Source organism: Mobula hypostoma, chromosome 14 (genome assembly GCF_963921235.1).
Source record: "Mobula hypostoma chromosome 14, sMobHyp1.1, whole genome shotgun sequence".
Classification (NCBI taxonomy): Eukaryota; Metazoa; Chordata; class Chondrichthyes; order Myliobatiformes; family Myliobatidae; genus Mobula; species Mobula hypostoma.
In genome coordinates, this window is record NC_086110.1 from 40590510 (window position 1) to 40612904 (window position 22395).

The 22395-nt window shown below is 36.9% G+C and overlaps 1 protein-coding gene across 3 annotated transcripts in view; it reads left to right on the forward strand.

Moving 5' to 3' along the window:
- dpy19l3 (dpy-19 like C-mannosyltransferase 3) overlaps nucleotides 1–22395 on the forward strand; it is a 68871-nt gene that overhangs the window by 15858 nt on the left and 30618 nt on the right. Inside the window, exons 4-11 of one of the 3 annotated variants that reach the window (XM_063067461.1) lie at nucleotides 5351–5441; nucleotides 6520–6641; nucleotides 6748–6893; nucleotides 8091–8214; nucleotides 9960–10094; nucleotides 11888–12019; nucleotides 12424–12525; nucleotides 15168–15241. In XM_063067461.1, coding sequence (XP_062923531.1) covers nucleotides 5351–5441; nucleotides 6520–6641; nucleotides 6748–6893; nucleotides 8091–8214; nucleotides 9960–10094; nucleotides 11888–12019; nucleotides 12424–12525; nucleotides 15168–15241 — 926 coding nt within the window. The remainder of the gene's footprint in view (nucleotides 1–5350; nucleotides 5442–6519; nucleotides 6642–6747; nucleotides 6894–8090; nucleotides 8215–9959; nucleotides 10095–11887; nucleotides 12020–12423; nucleotides 12526–15167; nucleotides 15242–22395) is intronic. The other 2 variants (XM_063067463.1, XM_063067462.1) reach the window with 2 other exon arrangements.

Genomic DNA, 22395 nt, shown 5'->3' on the forward strand with positions numbered 1-22395 from the left:
ATAGAAGTTGGATGATGCAACAAGACAATGATCCAAGAGTAAATCAACAACAGAATGTTTTAAAAAGGAGAAAATTTGTGTTTAGGAATGGCCAAGTCAGAGTCCAGACCTTAACCCAATTGAGATGCTGAGGCAAGACCTGAAGAGGGCTATTCATGCAAGGTATCCCAGATTATCCCAGAAATATTGATGAACTGAAGCCTTTTGTATGGAGGAATGATCTAAAGTTCTACCTCGCCGTTGTACAAGTCTGATCAGCAACTACAGGAAATGTTTGGTGGAGGTTATTGCTGCTAAAGGATGGTCTACCAATTATTAAATACATGTACTTTTCCAGCCTGGACTGTGAATGATTAAACAATGTGTTCAATATAGACATAAAAAGTACAATTGTCTGTGTGTTATTAGTTTAGGCAGATTGTGTTTGTTTGTCTATTATTGTGACTTAGATGAAGATCAGACCGCATTTTATTAGTAATTAATGCAGAAAACCAGGTAATTGCAAAGGGTTCACAAACTTTTTTTCTTGCAACTGTATGTTTTGGCATAGCATTTCCTACTGGTTAAATATTCTCTTTTTGAAGTTTTACAAATGGGTGAAAGCCACTCATTACAAAGCATCCACTACCATTTGGTGGATGTTTAGTTGGATACAGTGTTGGCCTAGTTTAAACCTCCATCACACCAAGCTTTTGCACAAACATACCAGTGTCCAATATAGGTCTAGCTTGACTGTATCCTGGATGGAAATGTTAAATTGCACTAGTAAGAACAGTCTATGTTCTTAAAAATATTTAGGATGGAAAGCAATTGGGAGGCTTTCCATTATTAAATCTTGTTGTTTGTTTTGGATACACAAGTCAGCAGTTACATAGCTTGGAGGGGAAATATATTTTAAAAATTTTCCTTTGCTGAGTACTATGCGAGGTCAGTCTATATTTGACATGCTTCTACAAAGCAGGCAATCATTCTAAACATAAAATGTTCTTTTTGTGTGTATCCTGTCTGAGCTGAGATTTGATATTTTCTATCCAGGATGTAGCCGGGCTGGGTAAATCACAGATTATAGTAGTGTATTTGTGTAAAGGCTTGAAGTTCATTATTTAAGCTAAGTAACAGCTGTATCCAACCAAAAATGTTGGATCGAAAGTGCTTAAGATTGTGATTTTAGGTAACTGCTTGCCAAGCACTGAAAGTGCAGTTTGGTGAGCAGTTACATTGTCTGGTTAAATTTTTCCTTGTATTTACTTTAGCTTGATTGCATTAGGTTTAAAAATACAATTTTTTAAATCACTTTTTCAAAATCAAACCAAATAGGCCGGAGTTCAGAACCATTGCAAATATATTGAATATTTTCTTCTGCTTTAGATGAATTGAAATTTGATTGAGGAGGATATTATCCAAAGTGAGATAATGGTCCAGACTTAATCCTAGACAATCATTAAAATTAATGATTTATTGAAACCCAGAAGATGAATGACTCATAACTGCCTGTCGATGTCTTAGATTTTTGATGACGCCATCAGTTATATGATATTTGGTAGTGTGCTGGTTATTTGCAGTCTTCGGCAAGCAGAAGACTGTAGTTTCATTTTAGCAGGAGCATATTATGACAATAAGAAAAAGGAAGAAGCGATATGCAATTGTCAGTGATCCGTCACTGTATAGCTTGGAAAGGAACCCAGAACAGCCTGATGATTGTGCTGTTGGTCATGGAAATAGTAATACTACTTTTCATAAAGTGGCAGTAACTGAAATCTGGTCAATTTTATGGAGAACTGAAACTGTCCTACTGCTTGCTCTCTCAGTGGGCCTAATACTGGGATGCTTTCACACCTGGTATGTTCAATCACTGCATGAGAACTTCCTGTGGTTTTCAAACTTACAGGTGAGTGTTTTGCTAATTATCTTTCAGTGGAAGAAGTATACAAAAATAATACCCGTATTTTCATTTCAGATGCTAAAAGTGTGTAATATTTTCATCCCACAAAGTAAATGAGATGCATTGAACATTCTTATTTAGTTTTCTTAAAATATAGTTGTGTATTGGAATGTCATGCTATGGTTAATTAAATAAGTTTTAAGCTTGGAAGTGCAAACAATAGCCTTGAAACATTTTTTTTGTGGAATGCATAGAACTTTTTAGTGATTAATTTTTGTCTATCAGAATCAGCTTGTTTTGTTTCTAGACCTGTTATTCCAGGAAATGCTCAAAGTAAAAATATTCAAGCATGATACTGAAACTTGTCTTTCCTTAACAACACAAGAAGCAGGAGCAAGACTAGATCAGTTAGCCAAATGAGCCTACTTCACCTTTCTATATAATGTAGAAAATACTATATGATTTTGGCTTCAATACTATCCTTATTGGTCTATACCGAGACTCCTTGACTCCTTTGTAATTGAAATGTATGTCATTTTCTGCCATGGATATAATTGAGGACTCTGACTCTACTGCTCTGAGATAAACAATTCCAAAAATCCATTGCATTGGCAGAGGGGTTCCTCCTCATCCCTAACTAAAATGGAACTTATTCTGGAAATATAAAAAATTCTGACTTATGGATACCCCACTAAGCAGGCTCTTTTCTCAAATTCCAACCTGTCAGTTCCCCTTGGAATCTAACATAAGATCACTTCTGATTCTACTGTACTCCAGTGAATGTAGACCTAATTACTCAACCTTTTTTTTTGGCACGTAACTCTTGTCATTATAGAAATCAACCTAGTGAGCCTTCTTCGCACTGCCTTGGATGCAATTATGCCCGCGCTTACGTTTCCTATCCGTACACAGTACTCTAGATGTGGTTTCACTTGCTATCATTAACTTCGCATCAAACCTTTCTTGCCTTAGTACTCCATGACTCTTAGAATAAACACAAGTCCTATACCTTTGCCAATTATTTTCTGTAATTGTGTTCTAACTTCCAATTTTCACATACTGGAACTCTGAGATCTTCCATTTAAATAATAGTTTGCTTTTTGTCCCAAGGTGGTTAACTCATAATTTCCTACTGTTTCCACATTTTCAATTTTGAGTACCTGCTTCAAAATTTGTTTTTGAATATCTGTTTACCTACTCCAACCATGTTTGGGCTTCTTTACTTTGAAACCATAATGAGTGTGCAAGGAAGATTCATGATTTGAATCTATGTAACTTTAATATTGTGTACGAATTAATCAATTGTACAATTGCAATTTTTTTTGTTAACATCAAATTTTGATTATGGCTTACACAGCTTCTTGTTTCACTGTTATCAAATTCTTAAACGGACCTTTTGTACAACAAGATGGACTCTTGGCCTCACAATCTATCCATTATGAACTCGCACTTTATCATTTAGCTGCACTGCACCTTTTTAGTAACTTTTGCACTTTATTCTGCATTGTTATTTTACCTTATCCTAACTCAGTGCACTGTGTAATGATTTGATCTGTTTGAACAGTAAGCAAGATGAGCTTTTCACTATTTTGGTAGATGGGACAGTAATTTAGAGAAAGAATGACTTATTTGCTCAATTGTCATATCTTGTCAAACCTGCAACCATACAATGATTGAATAAATTTATGATTTATTCTAAAAATGTATTTTAGAGATTTTACTTAAGGTTCTTGGGTGATTATCTAGTCGTTAATCTAATCTACAGGATTTTGATATATTTTGGTTCCAACTTAAATTTTTGTTTTCTAATGCTTCAAATTTAGAATGATATTCTTGATTTTTTTTGTCCTTTGGTGCGCCAATTAGTATCAATCCTTTTGTTCACTAGATTATTGTTTTTACATTGTAAACATTCTTTGTAGTATTTTCGGCTATTAAAAAAAAGCATAATAGCAATGACAACTCCTGTGCAGCAGCTTTTTCAATCCAATTAGCTGTAGTAAATAACGTGTATTCTAATTCTGTCTATCATAGATTCTGACTCTATATCTTTCAGATTCTCTTTCAGCTTAAGCTTAAAGTGTGGAGTGAGGCTAGGATCTGGAGGTCAGCCATTGTACGACTGCAGGATTGGCAAGATACGACAATTGAGTAATTGAGTCATTCTTTCACTATATTGGTAACAGCCAAGCAAGAGGGGGGAAAAGAGAGAAGAAAATTATCTCTCTTTCAATATTGTTGGGTGTGGAAGTTTGATCATCAAGTGAAATGATGATGAATTTCTAAGACTTATTTTTAAATATCATCGAATGTTAAATACATCCATCGAATGTTAGTAAACCCGTACAGATCATATTCATGTTGCTGGCTCTATCAGTCAAATTAGTTTCACAAATTTCATTTTAGAGATTTTACTTAAGGTTCTTGGGTGGATATCACATGTGATATAGTTAATTTACAGATGCTGATAATTTTGAATCCAATTTAAACTTATGTTTTCTAATGCTTCAAATTTAGAGTGAAATTCTTGATTTTTTTTTGTCCATTGGTACAACAATTAGTATCAGTTCTTTTGTTCACTAGGATATTGTTTTTACACTGTAAACATCCTTTGAAGTATTTTCTGCTATTTTAAAAAAAGCGTAATAGCGGTGATGACATCTATGTGGCAGCTTTTCCATCCTAATTAGCTATAGCAAATAACACATATTCTAATTCTGCCATGGTGTATCTTTCAAGCCTCTACAATTCCTCCTATAAGACCATGAGATCATAAGACATAGGAGCAGAATTAGGCCATTTGGCCCATCATCTGCACAGTCATTTGATCATGGCTGTTTTGTTATCCCTCTCAATCCCATTCTCCTCCCTTCTCTCTGTAACTCTTCCCTTCTCCCCATAACCTTTGATGCCTTTACCAATTAAGAATCTATAAACCTTCACTTTAAATTTTTCCAGTGACTTAGCTCACACAGCCATCTGTGGCGATGACTCCACAGATTCGCCACTCTCTGACTAAAGAAATTTCTCCTCATCTGTCTTCTAATGGGATGTCTTTCTATTCTGAGGCTGTGCCCTCTGGTCCAAGACACTTCCACTGTTGAAAACATCCTTTCTACATCCACTCTATTTAGGCATTTTAATATTTGGTAGGTTTCATTGAGAATCCCACTCATGCTTCTAAACTCCAGCAAATACAGTCCCAGAGCCATCAAATGCCCCTCATAGAGAAACCTTTTCATTCCTGGGATCATTCTTGTACACCTCTTCTGGACTTTCTCCAATGTCTTTGATATGGGCAGAAAACGGCTCACAATTTATATATGGGGCTCAAAACAGTGCACACTATATTATTAATTCCTTGTCCTAATGTTCTAATCATAACATTATAAAATACCTTGATCATACATGTCTTAATCTGTTTATTTTAAATGCACTGAACACAACTGCTTTCTGTGTGATATGCAGGAGGTTGAACAGGAAATCTCCTTCAGGACAGAATGTGGTCTATACTATTCATATTACAAGCAGATGCTTCAAGCCCCAACTATTAACCAAGGTGATTACATGTTCCAAAGCTTTAAATTGTGAATTATATTTTATGGTAGAAATACTAGAATAGCTTTTGCATGTCTACAGCTGCTTCCAGCATATTTCAGATATATTACTGGCACACTGCCAGCAAAATATATGTACTGTACCAGACAAGATCTTTGAGAATATGCAGTTACAATAATAAGATTGATTTTTTTTTTTGTACAAATGGAAGTGTTATTTAAGGGAACAATAATTTTAGTATTACATTTATATTCTTCTGTATTTTTGTAGATATTGCAAAAGATACTGCAATAGTTAATATTTTGACACTATAGTTTAACATTTACAGCATTTGTGATTCTAAATCCCTTTTTCTGGAGGACACAGCTACTAATTTCTGGGTCTAGTGAATGCACAATTTATTTGTGTAATATTGAAACTCAAATAATTGAAAACTGTTCAAAGCAAGTAAGCCTCGTTATTTTCCATTTCTAAACCTCAAAATAGAAGTAGATTTTAAAACTAATTTATTCTTGGTTGTCAACTAGTCAGTAACAACTATTTCTTTAAACCCAGACTTTGAATCTAAGTACAGGTCCACCCCAGGTTGCAGAAGTGTTCCGTTCTGTTTATAACCTGAATAGTTCATATTGGAAGTGCGACTGCAAACCGACTTCCTAGGCAGCAGAAAATGCATGCAGCTCTTCAGCCCCCAGCAAATCCATACTGTCCTCCTCCTAAATACTTGATCAGGTGTGATAGTTTATACAATTGGTGGCAATGTGGAGACGGTCAGAAGCTGAGAAAGAATTGTATTTAGTTCATTAAATAGCTAAGTAAGTTTAAAGAATAGAAGCAGTGTTTTCTCTTTTATTTCAGAATGCCATCATCTATGGTATTTTGTTTGGCAAGTATGTAGAGTGTTTTAACAATTCTAGAATATCTTTTGTGTTGGAAGTAATTCAGAAGATATGTAGCTCAGGTGGTTGATGGTTAGGTTGAGTTGTTCTTCGGTCTTGGCAATTTACTTGCAAACTGATTTTATTCACGTTTATCTTTGGAATCCACTTTTTAATTATGTTGTGCTCTCCTTTGTGAAGGAATTAATGAGCTCTTGTATGACAATAAAACTGAATCTAGGAGGACAATAAACCTCCTTAAACGGATGAACATTTACCAGGAAGTTGTCCTAAGCATTTTATATAGAATTTTATCTCTTCAGGTAAAAATACCAGCTTTTTCAATTATATGAATGTTATTTTATGCTTTACTAGTTTATGTTGTGGTAAAGGGTTCTAAAGAGAGTAATTTACGTCATTTGTTAACAGAATTACTTGGCACCAGTTTTCTTCTACATATACACAGTGTTTGGACTTCAGGCTCTCTATGTTATTTCGCTGTATGTTACCAGTTGGTTATTAAGTGGTACCTGGATATCAGGGGCACTAGGAGCTGTTTGGTACATCCTAAACAGGTAGGCATCAGCACTTTGTGGTGCAAAGAAATTGCATGTTATCTGTGTATTAAAGGGCCAGAACCAAAGGATTACCAGATGTTGATGTCTTGCATGTACCTTTTTTTATGAATTGCAGTGTCCTTTTTGATAAGTTTTTGCTGTCAGATTCTAGATCATGACAGAAATATTTGTTTTCTTTTGGATCCTAGAGAATCAATGTTATTAATACAGTGGATTCCAGTTAATTGAGACACATCGGGACCAGTCCATTTTGGTCTAATTAAGTGGCTGCTCCAATTAGTCAAAGTTTCAATGTAATAGTTAAAAAGATATAAAAAAAAGACAAACTACCATTTAACTCAGTGAGAAACTGTATATTTAAATGAAAAAACAGAATAAAATAGAACACTACTAATACTACTACAGTACTATAAAACTGTATTAATTCCTTACATTTATCAACCAAGGTTTGCTGCCGTTTTTTTGATTGACTGTAAGTGAACAAAATCAGCGCAGACACCTAGTGCAGATAATAGACTGCCTCCATATAATCCTTTTGATGATTACATCCTCTAAATCCTCATTTTTTTTTGTAACATTCAAGATGATTGTCGACGCCTTCAAATTCTTCTTAGTTCCTAACTTGTTGAAGTAGTGAAATCATTTCATTTTCACTCCTGGCCATTTCTGGCATATCCATGTCTGAACGCTTGAAACTGCAGTGAGCAATACATTTCCGAATTGCCTTACTGCTTATTTATCACCAACTATCAGTGACACAAATCACTGCTTTTTGAATACTACCACATGCAACTGACACAGTTTTAAAACTGCTCACTCTAACTATGGCTTAGTATCTTTTAACAGCCACATAAGTGCATGTGACCGACATTAGTTAGAAACCTTGGCAACAATCTCCTGCCCCAGCTAAGTGCATAGTGTCCCAAATAAATTAAGCGAATCCTGGCTATTTTCTCAATTAGTTTTTTGTTCTTTAGGAGTTGTCCCAAATAAGCGGCTGCCCATTTAACTGATGGCCTAATTAACCAGAATCCATTGTATTTCAGTCTATTTGAATTTGCATGTACAATCCAACTGGCTATCAATTTCTTTTAATTTGATCCCATTTTCTTTCATGTATTTAGCACAGTAATATAATTTATGTAGAGAAATTTTCAGGTAATTGTACATATAAAGTGTGATTTCTTTTTATAGAATTGATACAACAAGAGTGGAGTTCACTATTCCTTTGAGGGAGAATTGGTCACTTCCATTTTTTGCGTTGCAAATTATGGCAATTACATATTACCTCAGACCACAGATTAGACCGCTTCAGCAAGTGAGTAAGCAAATACATTATTATAAAATGGGTGACACTTACTCAGTCTGCAGCAATATAATTTAATTGTGGTAATGCTGCTAATGTAATATATAGTACCCAATGGAAATAGAGATTAAAATAGCAAAGACACCTTTTGAGCAGCGCAGCTATAAAGTGAATTCATCTTGATATTGGTTAATGGATCTAAGCAGAATATGCCAGGATCCATATTTCATCTCTCACAACACCAGTCAGTGGTTTACTTGTTACTCAAGTCTTTGTGGAATGATCTCATCAAATGCCATTCAATAGGGAATATCCTATTAAGATTGAAGTGCTTCCATATCATTGATTCTTAAACCAAGGAATTGTGCTTTGTAGTGCCTTTTCCCCTTCAGAATCAAAACTGATTCTGTATCTCTTTTGAATAACGTTTGCTGAAACCAAGCACAGTTTGGGTGACCAGCTTGTGCAAAACCTTGTTTGAACTGCAAGGGTGATCTTGGCCTTCCAGTTGTCTCTAGCCTTAGTTCTCCATCCCATTACTATTCTGAATACTCTGTCTTTGGCTTCATATGTCATTCCAAAGAAATTTTCAGCATAAGCTTGTGAAATAGTGCTTATCTTCTCCTTAGAGGTCATCGGTTTTTGGACTTGGTACTGAATTCAGCAATCACCAACATTTAGCAAGTCTAGCCTTGTACCTCACATTTGCAGAATTCAATCTTTTTTCTGTTTTCTCATGTAGTAATTTCACATTCCCTTTGTGGTTTACTAATTTTTATCTCCCAAATATATCTTTAATTATCAAGTGGTTCTACCACCCCCTGCGTGATTCACTTCTTTTGGTTTACATCCCATCACAGACCACCTCTTCTAATTCCTTTCCTTTCCAAACATCTACAATTTAAAATATTTTAGCTCCACATTTCCTTTCTAATGAAAGGTCATTGACTTAAATGACAGCCGTTCCATTTTGTATAGATGCTGTCTGATATATTGAAAATTTCCATCATATTCTGGGTTTATGTAAGATACTGAGGAGCTAGATGAGGTAGATACTGAGGGTTGTTTCTACAAATGGAGGTATTTCCATATGCTAAAAATGAATTTAAATAAATTCTTCATCAAGGAGAGTTTAAATCTTTGGAATTCTCCACCCTAGAGAGTTGAGAAGACTGAGTCATTCAGTAGATTCAAGGCAAAAATGGATAGTGTTTTTTTTAAAGACATTAGGTTACCAGGAACAGACTTTTAAGTTCAGTCCAAAATCAGATCATCATCATCATTTTATTGACTAGGGGACTGTGCTCAAGGAGCCAAAATGATCTGGCTGATTGTAGAGGTTTGGATGTGTTAACATATTTAAGCATATTAAAGTGAATTTGCATTATGCAAAGATTAATAGTTCTAACTGTGGCACAGCTGCAAACCAAGTATATTGGCTTTATAATTCACTTTGAAATCTGTTCTGTGTAATAATGCCTACAAAATAGAGCAATAAATATAATTATTGAAGTAGAATCTAATGTTATTTAATTGTACTTGTGTAGCATACTGCTGTACTTAGACCATGAAAACTAAGTGTAGGCATATTTCACAAGTAATGCATTTAGGTTATCAGAATCTTCCTTGTTACATGGCAGATTGACTAATGAAGAGAACAGAATTACCTAATGATTGTTATACTGCTGTAGACATTAAAAGCAGATTTATTTCCTAGTTTATGTCATATAATTAACTTTTTTTTCTTTTACTTTAAGCGGCTGTCACTCACTTTGATCATGGCTTCAACATTTCTCTTCTGTATTACCTGGCAATTTAACCAGTTTATCTTATTAATTCAAGCTGTGGCTCTCTTTTCATTGGATTGTTTAGATATGGTGCCAACATCTAAGGTAATATGACATTGTTAACTATGTTCAGCTGCGAGTTGATTTGGAAATGCAATATATAATGGTCTGTGAAATATAATATGAACTCACTAATTTGTCAGATCAGTATTCCAAGATGATTTATTTGAGATGATGAGGTGGTAGTGAATCCTACAATACTGATCTCAGACAGAAATATTCTTGCATTATGTATGGAAATTAAGAGATAATGGGTGTGGATTAATTTTTCAAAGAGGATTACGAAGATTAAGTTGGGTTAATCTTCACTTTAGAGATACAAGAGACTGCAGATGCTAGGATCTGAACCAAAAAAATCATTTTGGGAGGAACTCAGTGAGTCAGGCAGCACCTGTAGAGGGAAATGGATCATCGCTGTTTGGGTCAAGACCCTTCATCTAGGTCGGACAGTGTCTCGAGATGAAGGGTCTCAGTTTAAAATGTCGACTATCCATTTCCCTCCACAGATGTTGCTTGATCTGCTGAGTTCCTCCAAACCCTTAATTTTCTTGGTGATACATTCCAGAAACTGCTGTGAATAAAGAAAATCAAGAATACATTTTCTAAGTTAGAACAGAAGTCAAACAATGGATAAGTAAAGTATGAAAATGAAGTATAATGAATAAAGTAACATCTTTAATAAACACCTTATGTATTGATAAGGCAATCACTATTATCACAAACTCTGTTGGTGACTCTATTTACTGCTTCAAAGGGAACTAACTACCAGCTACAGTGGATGGTGGAAATAAGAAGTTTAATCAATCTCCTCCATGTCAGCATGAAGTAAATCATAAGCAGACTCTGCAACACACACAACTGCTGGAGAAACTCAGCAGGCCAGGAGGTATTTATGGGAGAACCCGTACAGCCGACATTTCAGACCGAGACCCTTTGGCAGGACTGCCTGGCCTTTTGAGTTCTTGCAGCATTTTGTGTGTGTTGCTTGGATTCCGAGCATTTGCAGATTTTCTCTTGTTTATCGTAAGCAAACTATGCCCGTTTTGGTAAGCTCAGACATACAAACTGAAGCATTAAGGTCATTGATTGAACCTCAAATATTGCCAGTTGGAAGAGTGCAAATTCCTGAAAAATTTAGTTTAAGTTTAATTTTGTTTGGGATTTTTATTTGGGATTGAGAATTACAGGTACCCAACACTGATTAAGTGAAGTATGGTAAACTGCTTTTGTTTTTAAAATTCTGTTTGACCCCTCACTACAGTCATAATTACTGTCAATTCCTGTGATGTCTTTGGAGTTTCTTATAGAAATATAGAAAACCCACAGCACAATACAGGCCCTTCAGCCCACAAACCTGTGCTGAACATGTCCTTACCTTAGAAATTACCAAGGGTTACCCATAGCCCTCTATTTTTCTGAGCTCCATGTACCTATCCAGGAGTCTCGTAAAAGACCCTATCGTCTCTGCCTCCACCACCGTCACCAGCAGCCCATTCCACGCTCTCACCACTCTCTGCGTTTTTAAAAAAAATTTCTTCCTGATATCACTGTACCTACTTCCAAGCGGCTTAAAACTGCCCTCTCATGCTAGCCATTCCAGCCCTGGGAAAAAGCCTCTGACTATCCACACGATCAGCTGAAGGAACAATATTTAGAAAATTGTCATCTAAAATAATTAAAACTATTTCCAATTAAAATCATTATGTGGAATCTTAAAAATAATTTTGGGTGATTGGTATTAGTTCTTTACAGTTGACAAACAATCAAAAAGATTATTTTTGTGCATTGTTTTCTGTGTTTCAGTTGGCTTCATTGATACGGCATTTATTTTGTTGCAGGTTACATCATTATACTTTGTACATGTTGTTTCATTGCTTCTGGTGTGGATCCTACAATTTAACAATTCTATGCTCCTGGGCTCACTGGTCCTGAGTTTCATTCTGGCTGCTTTAGTAGTACGGTACTTTCAGGTAAAAATAGAATATTCTTTATCTTTAAAAATAATTGTAATACAAATAATACCATGTAAAAATTCTGTAAAGTCAATTAGGAAATAAAATAAACTATGAAGAGTGTAGTGGGTGAAATCTTTTGCTACAGGAATCATCAGTCCTTGTTAACTGGCACTTCTTTACATTGCAGACAAATTATTACATAGGTACCAGCTGCTTTTTATAAAACTGTTATTGTGCGCAGTCAGCTCTTTCTGAGACTTTTTGACTGCATACATAAAAAGCCTGATATCATTAATGTTAACGTCACATAATTACAGCCTGTACTACTCAAAGTTAGTTGCATCTGTGATAATATGAGCAACGAATAAATGACTATGCAATGAAAAAATTAATATTGCCATTTTTTCCTCTTTTTATAGAGGAATTTAAAATCTGGCACGTTTGCTGTAAGAGTTGTGAAACTATTGCTACATCTGATTGTTATATTCAGCTTAACATTCGTAACAAATAATATAATCAAGGTATGTAAATAGAGCCGTTAAAATCCTTCTTTGTGAAATTTTGATGAATACCTCTGAAATGAGTTATCCATAGATGAACTTAATTCTTTTTGAAAATGTTGAAGAATGTGTCTACTCATTTATTTTGGACCTATATTAAAAAGTATGAGAGTAAACAGACAATGGCAATATTTACACAAGAGAAGTGGTAAAGTGTTTAGTTTTTTTGTAACCCAATTTTCAAATTTCCCATTTTTCATTTGTTAGATGAAATGAAAAACAGGAAGTCTGAGAATCGGGAAATTTTCAGAATTCAGTAAAGAAGCAAGAAATTGACAAGAAAAGAGAAAATTATCTTGCAAGAAGCTTACAAATAAACTCTAAAAGGTCATACAAATATGTAGAGAAAATTAGCAAAGGTTAAAGTGGGTCCCAGTTAGACTGAGGAAGGGGCAATTATACTAGGTAATTAGGAAATGGTAGAGTTTGTCAATTGTTTGTCTTCAGTGAAGAATACACAGAAAATGTTGCAGAAACAATGGAACACCACAGATCTAGAATGAATGAAGAGCTGGAAAAAAATATGATTAACAAAAATAGGATTGGAAAAATTAACAGGACCCTCCCAAACTTCTGAAAGTGCTGGCAACAGGAATTGAAGATGTGTTGGTCATCATCTTTACAGATTCTATAGATTCCAGAATGGTTCTCACAACTGGGAAGGGAACAAACGGAACCCCACTGTTAAGAAAGGAAGGGTGGGGGGGGGAATGGATTGTTAACCTAATGTCTGTAGTGGAATAATAGTAGTAGTTAAACAAAATGAAAGCATATGCATTTGCAGATAATATATTGATGTGAATCGAAGATTAGTTAACAGACAAAAACCAGAGACTAGGAATAAATTATATCAGATGGGGAGCTTGAGGGCAAGTGGCCTGTCACAGGAGACAGTTGACATCAGTGATTTAACTGACAGACCCAAGTTTAAAATAATTCAGATTTGCTGATGATACCACGTTAGGTAGCAGTGTAGGCTGTGAGTTTTATGCAGGGAGGCTTCAGGAAGGGCAAGGTCAGGGAATATAATGTGGAGAAAGAAGTGGAATACTAAAAGGGAATGCAAAGTATTTTTCAAATAGTGAAAGATTACAGGGTATTGATATTCAAAGGGACCTTGCTGATTTTCCATATAAATTGCTGAAATTTACCATTCTGATTCAACCTGCTATTAGGAAGGCAAACTGTATATTGGTCTTTATTTCAAGAAGATGTGACACTTTGAGAAATCATGTAGACATCTATTGAGACATCACATGGAATATCATCTACAGGTCTGGTCTCCCTTCCTAAAGGGGAAGTAATTTAAATAAATGGACTACATCAAAGTTTCACCAGTTTAATTCTGGGATGGCAAACTTGTTTTATGAAGTAACATTTAATACACTCAGTGGCCACTTTATTAGGTACACCTGTACACCTCGTTAATGCAAATATCCTATCAGCCAATCATGCGGTAGCAACTCAGTGCCTTAAAAAAACATGCAGACAAGGTCAAGAGGTTCAGTTGATATTCAAATCAAACATCAGAATGGGGAAGAAATGTGATCTAAGTGAAATCTACCATGGAATGATTATTAGTGCCAGACAAGGGTGCTTTGGGTATCTCAGAAACTGCTGATCTTCTGGAATTGTCAAGCACAACAGTCTCTAGAGTTTACAGACAATGGAGCTACAAAAAAAACAAAATCCAGTAAGCAGCAGTGCCCGATTAATGAGAGAGGTCAGACTGGTTCAAGTTGACAGGAAGGCAACAATAATTCAAGTAACCACGCGTTACAACAGTGGTGAGCAGAAGAGCATCTCTGAACGCACAACACATTGATCCTTGAAGCAGATGGGCTACAGCAGCAGACGACCATGAACACACGGAAATACACTCAGTGGCCACTTTACTAGGTACCTCCTTCGTAAGTGTGAGAGGTGATGTCAGTAAAGCACAAGCACAGGGTTTGACAGGATTGTTTCAGGAAGAACACCTCTTCTGCTTGGGACCCAGTGTAATTCTCTTTCCAAGCGACCCATGGTGGCTTTTTGTTGTGTATATTCAGAATCAGGCTTAATATCACAGGCATATGTTGTGAAATTAGTTGTTCTGCAGCAGCAGTACAGTGCAATATATTGTCGAAAATAGACACATTTTGGAGTATTAAAATAGAATTGATGTTTATGGGCTCATTGAAGGAAGGTTGTTGTAAAGTGGAATGAGTTAATCCTGTTTCTATTTTTTCTAACTGATGAGTAATAAGAGCCCTCATCATAATTTAGTAGATATATTCTGAAATAATCAATGGAGAGCACATTTGCAAATATCTGTACTGTTTAAATATATTTAAAGGGAAAAAGAATATCAGCAGTTTTGTGCAAATTAGTTTGCAGTGATCAGTAATATACTATAGAATTACACAATTTTTTTAAAAAAGTATAGCTTTGGCTGGCAAAAATATTACTGATTTCTTTATTTCACTTTTTCATTCTGTGCGATTTTGGAGCTAACTTTTAAATAAGTGACTTTTGACAAAAACACTAGTAAATATAAACTATTTAAATAAAAATTATAAATTTCTGTTTTGATCTCATGATTGTGTTCCTTTTTGTGGCAGAGAATTTTAGGACTAGAATCCGATGAACATATTTTTAAGTTCCTTAAAGCAAAGTTTGGATTTGGGGCAACAAGGTAAAGTTTTAATTATTTTTTTAATCACAAAACTAAATGCTTGTTGCAGGAAAAACAGTACTGTGCATTGAACAGACCAGTGTATAACTTTTTATGGATTGTACAGATACTGCCTGAAAATAAAATGGCCCAGGAGTTTCCAAAGCCATCCATGCTTCTGCTGACTTGCTCATTGTGTCTGCACTTTAATTAACCTTTCTCGTATGAAAATTCATTTGCTTAGAGCCATGAACGTGATCATTCATGATCTTGAAAGCCAACTAAGCCATTCCCTGTCAACACATACAAAATGCAGGAGGAGCTCAGCAGGCCAGGCTATATCGATGGAAAAGAGTAAACAGTCGATGTTTCGGGCCGAGACCCTTCATCAGGACTGGAAAGGAATGGTGAAGGAGTCAGATTAAGAAGCTGGTTGGAAGGGAGGAAGACGTACAAGGTAGCAGGTGACAGATGAAACCAGGAGAAGGGGAGGGGGTGAAGTAAAGAGCTGGGAAGTTGATTGATGAAAGAGGTAAAGGCTGGAAAAGAGGGAATTGTGGAAGAAAGGGGAGGGGAGGAGTACCAGAGGGAGGTGATGGGCAGGTAAAGAGATGGGTTAGAGAGGGTAACAGGAAATGGGGAATAGTAAAGGGGATGTGCAATTACCAGAAGTTCAAGAAACTGATGTTCATGCCATCAAATTGGAGGCTACCTAGATGGAACATAAAGTGTTTCTCCTCCAACCTGAGTGTAACCTCATCATGGCAGTAGAGGAGGCCATGGACTGACATGCCAGAATGGGAATAGGAAGTAGAATTGCAATGGGTGGCCACTGGGAGATCCCGCTTTTTGTAGAAGGTGAAGCGGTCTCACCGACATACAGGAGGCCTCTTGTATATCAGTAAGACCCGACGTGGATTGGAGCCTCCTGTTTATCAGTAAGACCCGACGTGGATTGGAGCCTCCTGTATATCAGTAAGACACGACGTGGATTGGAGCCTCCTGTATATCAGTAAGACCGGACGTGGATTGGGGCCTCCTGTATATCAGTAAGACCCGGCGTGGATTGGGGCCTCCTGTATATCTGTAAGACCGGACGTGGATTGGAGCCTCCTGTATATCAGTAAGACCCGACGTGGATTGGAGCCTCCTGTATATCAGTAAGACCGGATGTGGATTGGAGCCTCCTGTATATCAGTAAGACCCGACGTGGATTGGAGCCTCCTGTATATCAGTAAGACTCGACGTGGATTGGAGCCTCCTGTATATTGGTGAGACCCAATGTAGATTGAGGCCACTCTTAAGGTTGGAGGATCAACACCTTATATTCTGTCTGGGTAGCCCCCAAACTGTAGGCATGAACATTGATCTCTCAAACTTCCAGTAATTAGATAGGTACATGGAGCCTAGAAAAATAGAGGACTATGCTATAGGGATAGTCTAGGCAGCTTCTAGAGTAGGTTACATGGTTGGCACAACATTGTAAGCCAAAAGGCCTGTAATGTGCTTTAGATTTTCTATGGTTTTTTGTTCTAATTGAACCCCCCCCCCATTTCACATTTCTGTTTTCCTCTCTCACCTTATCTCCTTACCTGCCTATCCCCTCCCTCTGGTGCTCCTCCTCCTTCCCTTTCTTCCATGGCCTCTCCTATCAGATTTCCCCTTCTCCAGCCCTTATTTCTTTCATTAATCAACTTCCCAGCTCTTTACTTCACTCCCTTGCCCTCTCCCAGTTTCACCTATCACCTTCCATCTTGTACTTCCTCCCCTTCCCTCACCTTCTTAGTCTGACTCCTTCCCCCTTCCGTTCCAGCAGTCCTGATGAAGGGTCTCGGCCCGAAACAACTGTTTGCTCTTTTCCGTAGATGCTGCCTGGCCTGCTGAGTTCCTCCAGCATTTTGTGTGTGTTGCAGATTTTCTTGTGTTTGTAAGCCTTTCCATGGCTTGGCTGTGTATTGAATGCTGATACTTGAAAGGTTTTGAATGTTGCTGACATTCATTAATATTTACAAGCATTCAAAAATGAATAAATTCAAGAATTTTTTAAAACTTTAATAAATTAGAAATATAAACATGTAAAGTTACAAATATATTAGTGACTTATTACTGTACTTAATCTTAGTCCTTCCCAGTATGTCGTCTCCATTAAAATCAGTATGTATGTCTTTCCAACATCAGATCTAATCCAGTGCAGGGTTTAGTGTTAGCATTAGAAGCCACAGAAATCCAGTGACAAGTGTATACTCAAAAGACAATGGTGAGCAGCTGTCAGAAGGTTTGAGATTTCCAAGTGGATGCCCATGTAGAAATCTCAAACTTGTTGACTCTTGTAGTGAGATTCAACATGGAACTGCTGGCAATTTTCATGAAATCTGGATGAATTATAGTTGTTTACCCTCACATGCTTGACCTTCATAACTAAGTGAGAACTATTTTGTTTAATAGATCAGGCAGCATGCATGGAAAGGAATAAACATTCAACATTTCAAGCCAAAACCCTTCATCAAGTCTTGTCCCATAGCGTCACTTGTTTATTCCTTTCCATGGGTTCTGCTTGACCTGCTGAGTTCCTCCAACATTTTGCTACGTAACTCTGGATTTCCAGCATCGGTGGAATCTCTTGTGTTTATTCTGTTTAATAAGTATTTGCTTGTAAGTAGTCCCAGAATTATTTCAGACCAGAAAGAGGCCTTTCAACTCCATATGTTCTCTATAGAGCAACTCAGTTACTGTCCATGATTTCCCTGTTACACTGCAATTTTTTTTTCCAATTTTCTCTGAAAACCTTGATTGATTTTCTGTTTCTGCCATCCTTACAGTTTGTCTGAGCTTGTGGCTACTCCCTACAATGAAAAAATACTTGCTGCATTTGCTCGTCTGCTTTTGTCTCATCACTTTGAATCCATGTCCCTCCCTGGGCCCGTTAGTCATCAGCTAATAAGAATTTCACTTGCTAAGCCAGTCATCGTATTGTACCCACCCATTAAAACTTCAGTTTTACATAAAAGTTGCTGGTGAACACAGCAGGCCAGGCAGCATCTCTAGGAAGAGGTGCAGTTGACGTTTCAGGCCGAAACCTTTCGTCAGGACTGCACCTCTTCCTAGAGATGCTGCCTGGCCTGCTGCATTCACCAGCAACTTTTATGTGTGTTGCTTGAATTTCCAGCATCTGCAGAATTCCTGTTGTTTGCATTTTTAAAAAAAACTTCAGTTTTTTTTTCCAAAGAGTAGAACTTCTTCACTCTATCCTCATTAGATGAAGTCTCTGGAACCATCGTAGTTAATTTTTTGTGCCTTCTCTGAACTGTTCACTTTTTTTCTGAAAGTGTGATAGTGGATGAACTTTAATTGTGTCTTAAACAGTGTTTTATAAAGTTTCAAATTAGTCTCCATTTTTTTGGTATTCATAATCCCATATTCTTTATCAATTATTTTCTTAACATGTTCTTCAATTTGGAACAACTGTTCATGTATACACCCAGGCCTTTCACACTACAAGCCCTTGAGAACTGTGCCATATAGTGTCTGTTGTCAGCCTTGTCTTTTTCCCAATTATATTACTTTAGTCTGTATTAAATTACCTACACAAAGTGCTGGCTTTTCTATAGATTTTCTGACATGCCTTCTCACCTTTTACCATTCTTTCAAATTTGATGCTGTCCACGGGTCCATTGCGTATACCATCCTCTAGCAAGGTCCTATGGCAAGATAAAAGTATAGAATCTCATTGCAGAAAAACAGACCATTCGGATTATCAAACCTGCATTGTACTTGGAAAGAGCCATTGCTCATCAGCCCACAACCATCTCTTCCCTAATAACCCAGCAAGTAATCTTCATATATTTTGTGTCCAATTGTTTTTAAGCATCCCTATAAATTTAAGTCTCCCACCCTTTGCAGTTAAATGCTTTCCAAGTAACAGCAAATTTCTGTTTAAAGAAATTGCATCTCATTTCCCCTGTGGTGTCAATTTTAATGCCAATAGAATTAGTTTATACTACTTACTAAAGCTGCTCATAGTTTTGACTTTAACTGTTTCTGAACTTGGATATGCTTAGATTGTTCTTCTAATTTGTCCACATATCAGAACATCCACACACCAGTTATTTCTTCTAAATATCTTCTTAATCCCTTTTACTGAGGATAGAGCTGGTACTTTGTAGGAGTTTGATACTGATCCGTTGCAAAGGGTAACTTCAGACCTCTCACCATGGTGAAGCTGTGAGCATGGACAGCTCACCACTGGCAGGAAATTCTAGGCTCATTGTACTTGGTTTTAATAGTCCTACATGTGAAAATAATTCAGACTTTTGTTTAGTTATTATTCTTATGATTACTTTAAATTAATAATCCCATTACCCATTTACCGCTCAATAAAATTATTTCTTACCAAAAAACTTAATGTTGATATGTCATATTACCGCATTAATATATACTATTAGCACATTATCTTTTAATTCTTAGTTAACTTGTATTTATTTCAGCTTCTTATTCCTAACTGCAACATGAATTCTCTGTAGCATTCTACCACCTTCTATATGCCCCTACATCTCTTCCAAATCAGAGTACATGTAAACGACTCTCTATGCTCCAAGTATAGATAAGTTATTGTTATATGCACCCTTGCTGTGTATTGCTGAACAGAGGGCAGAGAAATATTTGGGTGAGGTCAGGAGTTGAGAATGAAGGACAGAGGACCATTGGAAAAGATGGGGGTTGGGGCATTGCTTTTCAGTACAGGAAAGGAAACAGGACCAAGCACAGAATGAAGGGTTTGAGGCAAGATTAGGAGCTGAAGAGATCACTGAAGAAAAAGAAATAGAGACTGGGAGACTCTAAGGTGAGAAGGGTTAGGGGAGCTTGTGGCAGGCAAGAGGCGGTAAGCAAAGACATCCATGCCAGGGCCCACCTAAATGTACATTCAATCCCCTAGTGTAGCAAACAGTGTCTGCCACTGAAGGAAGATCTTGCCCTGTAGCATTGACAAGGTAGCTAGTGTTTTATTGTTGCTTCATGTTTAAATAAATCGCACCTTTGTGATTTGCACACCTTAACACAAATTTTGGGACATGAAACATCAGGACTCTTGTGAACAACTCCAACAGGACAGGTCTGAACAGCATTCAGCTCTCACACACAAAATGCTGGAGGAACTCAGCAGGCCAGGCAGCATCTATGGAAAAAAAGTACAGTCAATGTACTTTTTTTTTACAGCAATTTGTGCATGTTGCTCGGATTTCCGGCATCTGCAGATTTTCTACTGTTTGTGAGCGTTCAGCTATAATGGTCTGGGAACTCAGATGCTTTGAACTACCATCCCAAGGTAGTGATATCAATGTCAAGGAACCAGGCAATGGGTACACCTTCTGAAAGGGAAATACCATTTTCATGGAGGTCAGGAATGACCTGATCTGGCATCTCAGTAACTTCCCTGGTATAGGTATACTTCTCATGACTTTCCAGCTCCCTCTGTGTTGAGCCAGCATTTCTCAGTCATAGCTGCTTTTACCTTTGGAAGTTACAGATGAGGCCAAGAAAAACTTCTACTCTAACCTTGGAGAAAAAAAACTGGCCCACATTGCAGAGGCAGGCACTGTTCTTTCCGGATGACTTTAATGCCAGGCCAGAAGTGATGCAATCCTCTGACAAGGCATATTGACAAGAGATGTGTAGGGAAAGTTAATTATACTGGTGCTTTCCTCCTGGTGGAATGTTTGGAGGATTGGTTTGTCATAAACAACACTATTTTCCCAGATAGATGTGCACAACCTCGTGCTAATACTCTTACACCAGAAACTAGAACCTGTCAGATTTTATCATAACCTGAAATGAGACCACAAGGATGGTCATATCATCTGCACGATAATGGTTATAATTAACTATTGGACTGACTTTCATCTATCCCCTCTGTTAAGGTAATCAACATGATCTAAACAAAAGCATTGCTTCAAGGAAGTCAGCATTGAAGCCCCTGGTATAAGAATGCCCTATTTAGTTGCTCATGAGAACCCGACTATTGTCAACAACCAGGAGCCACAGTATATCCACAGTGTCTGGACTATGCTGAAGCCCATCATAATTCTCACTTATGAAAAGGCTCTTAGCTTCCCTACCCGGAAACACTAGGACTGGTTTGATGAGAATGATTAGGAGATTCAGAAGCTAATAAACCTTCTTGGCTTAGAAACTCAACTATGCCCAAAGGGAAGCAATTCTACAGGCAATTGAAAGCCAAAGTCCAACCAGAAAACTGACCAAAACAAAGGTAGAATAAATACAGGTGGTCCAGCTGTTATCTGAAAGCCATATTTTTCTGTGCTGTTACAGCCATCTATGGACTAAGCACCTAACAGTTCACCCCACTGAGAATTTCGGAGAAAAGGAGAATTTTTTAGTGTAGCATTGGGATCTTCAGATCTATTCATCCAATACGTGCAAGAATTTAATATAAATGTCGCAAACTAACTGCCCACCAGCCTGTTCCATCAGGTACCTTCCACCTTGCCTTTGTCAGAATATACACCTTATCAGTCTTGTCAGAACATACAGAAATACAGTAAAAGCAAATTAATTATTTCTCCAAACCTCAGATTATTTTGGTTTTATCACATGATATGAATACATCAATACAAGATCACTCTAAGATCAGTTATCTTTTCTCAAAAGCACAGTAGAAATTCTTAAGCTTATCAATACTTGAGCACCTAGAAGCAGGCACTAATGAGGCATCACCCTTGATGTCTGCATCCAATAATGACACAGAGAGATTTGGTTGGAGTTAGAGATCACGGTTTTAAGAATTTTACCAAGTCCTGTTTCAAATATTTGATGACAAAATAAGGAAATCCTAAGGAATGGCTTTAAAAAAATATGTAATGTGGAGCACAAAAATATTTAGAATCTTTTTTACTCTCTTCTTGGCCTTTTCAACTTTAACTCCCATCTTTATGTATCTATATATTTGTTAGCTCAATGTGTTCTTCCAGTCACAATCCTACTCATTTGGAGAACATATTGGCTATTTTTCTGTATCGAACTGCTTCAGTCTATCTATGTACTTATTTAGCTTGCCATTGCCCTACATTAGTTTTCTGTTATTCTCCTTCCAAGTAAGTTGTCAATTCCTTTATTCATTTAAATCAAATGCCTCTGTCGGCCTGTGGAAATAGGAAAAT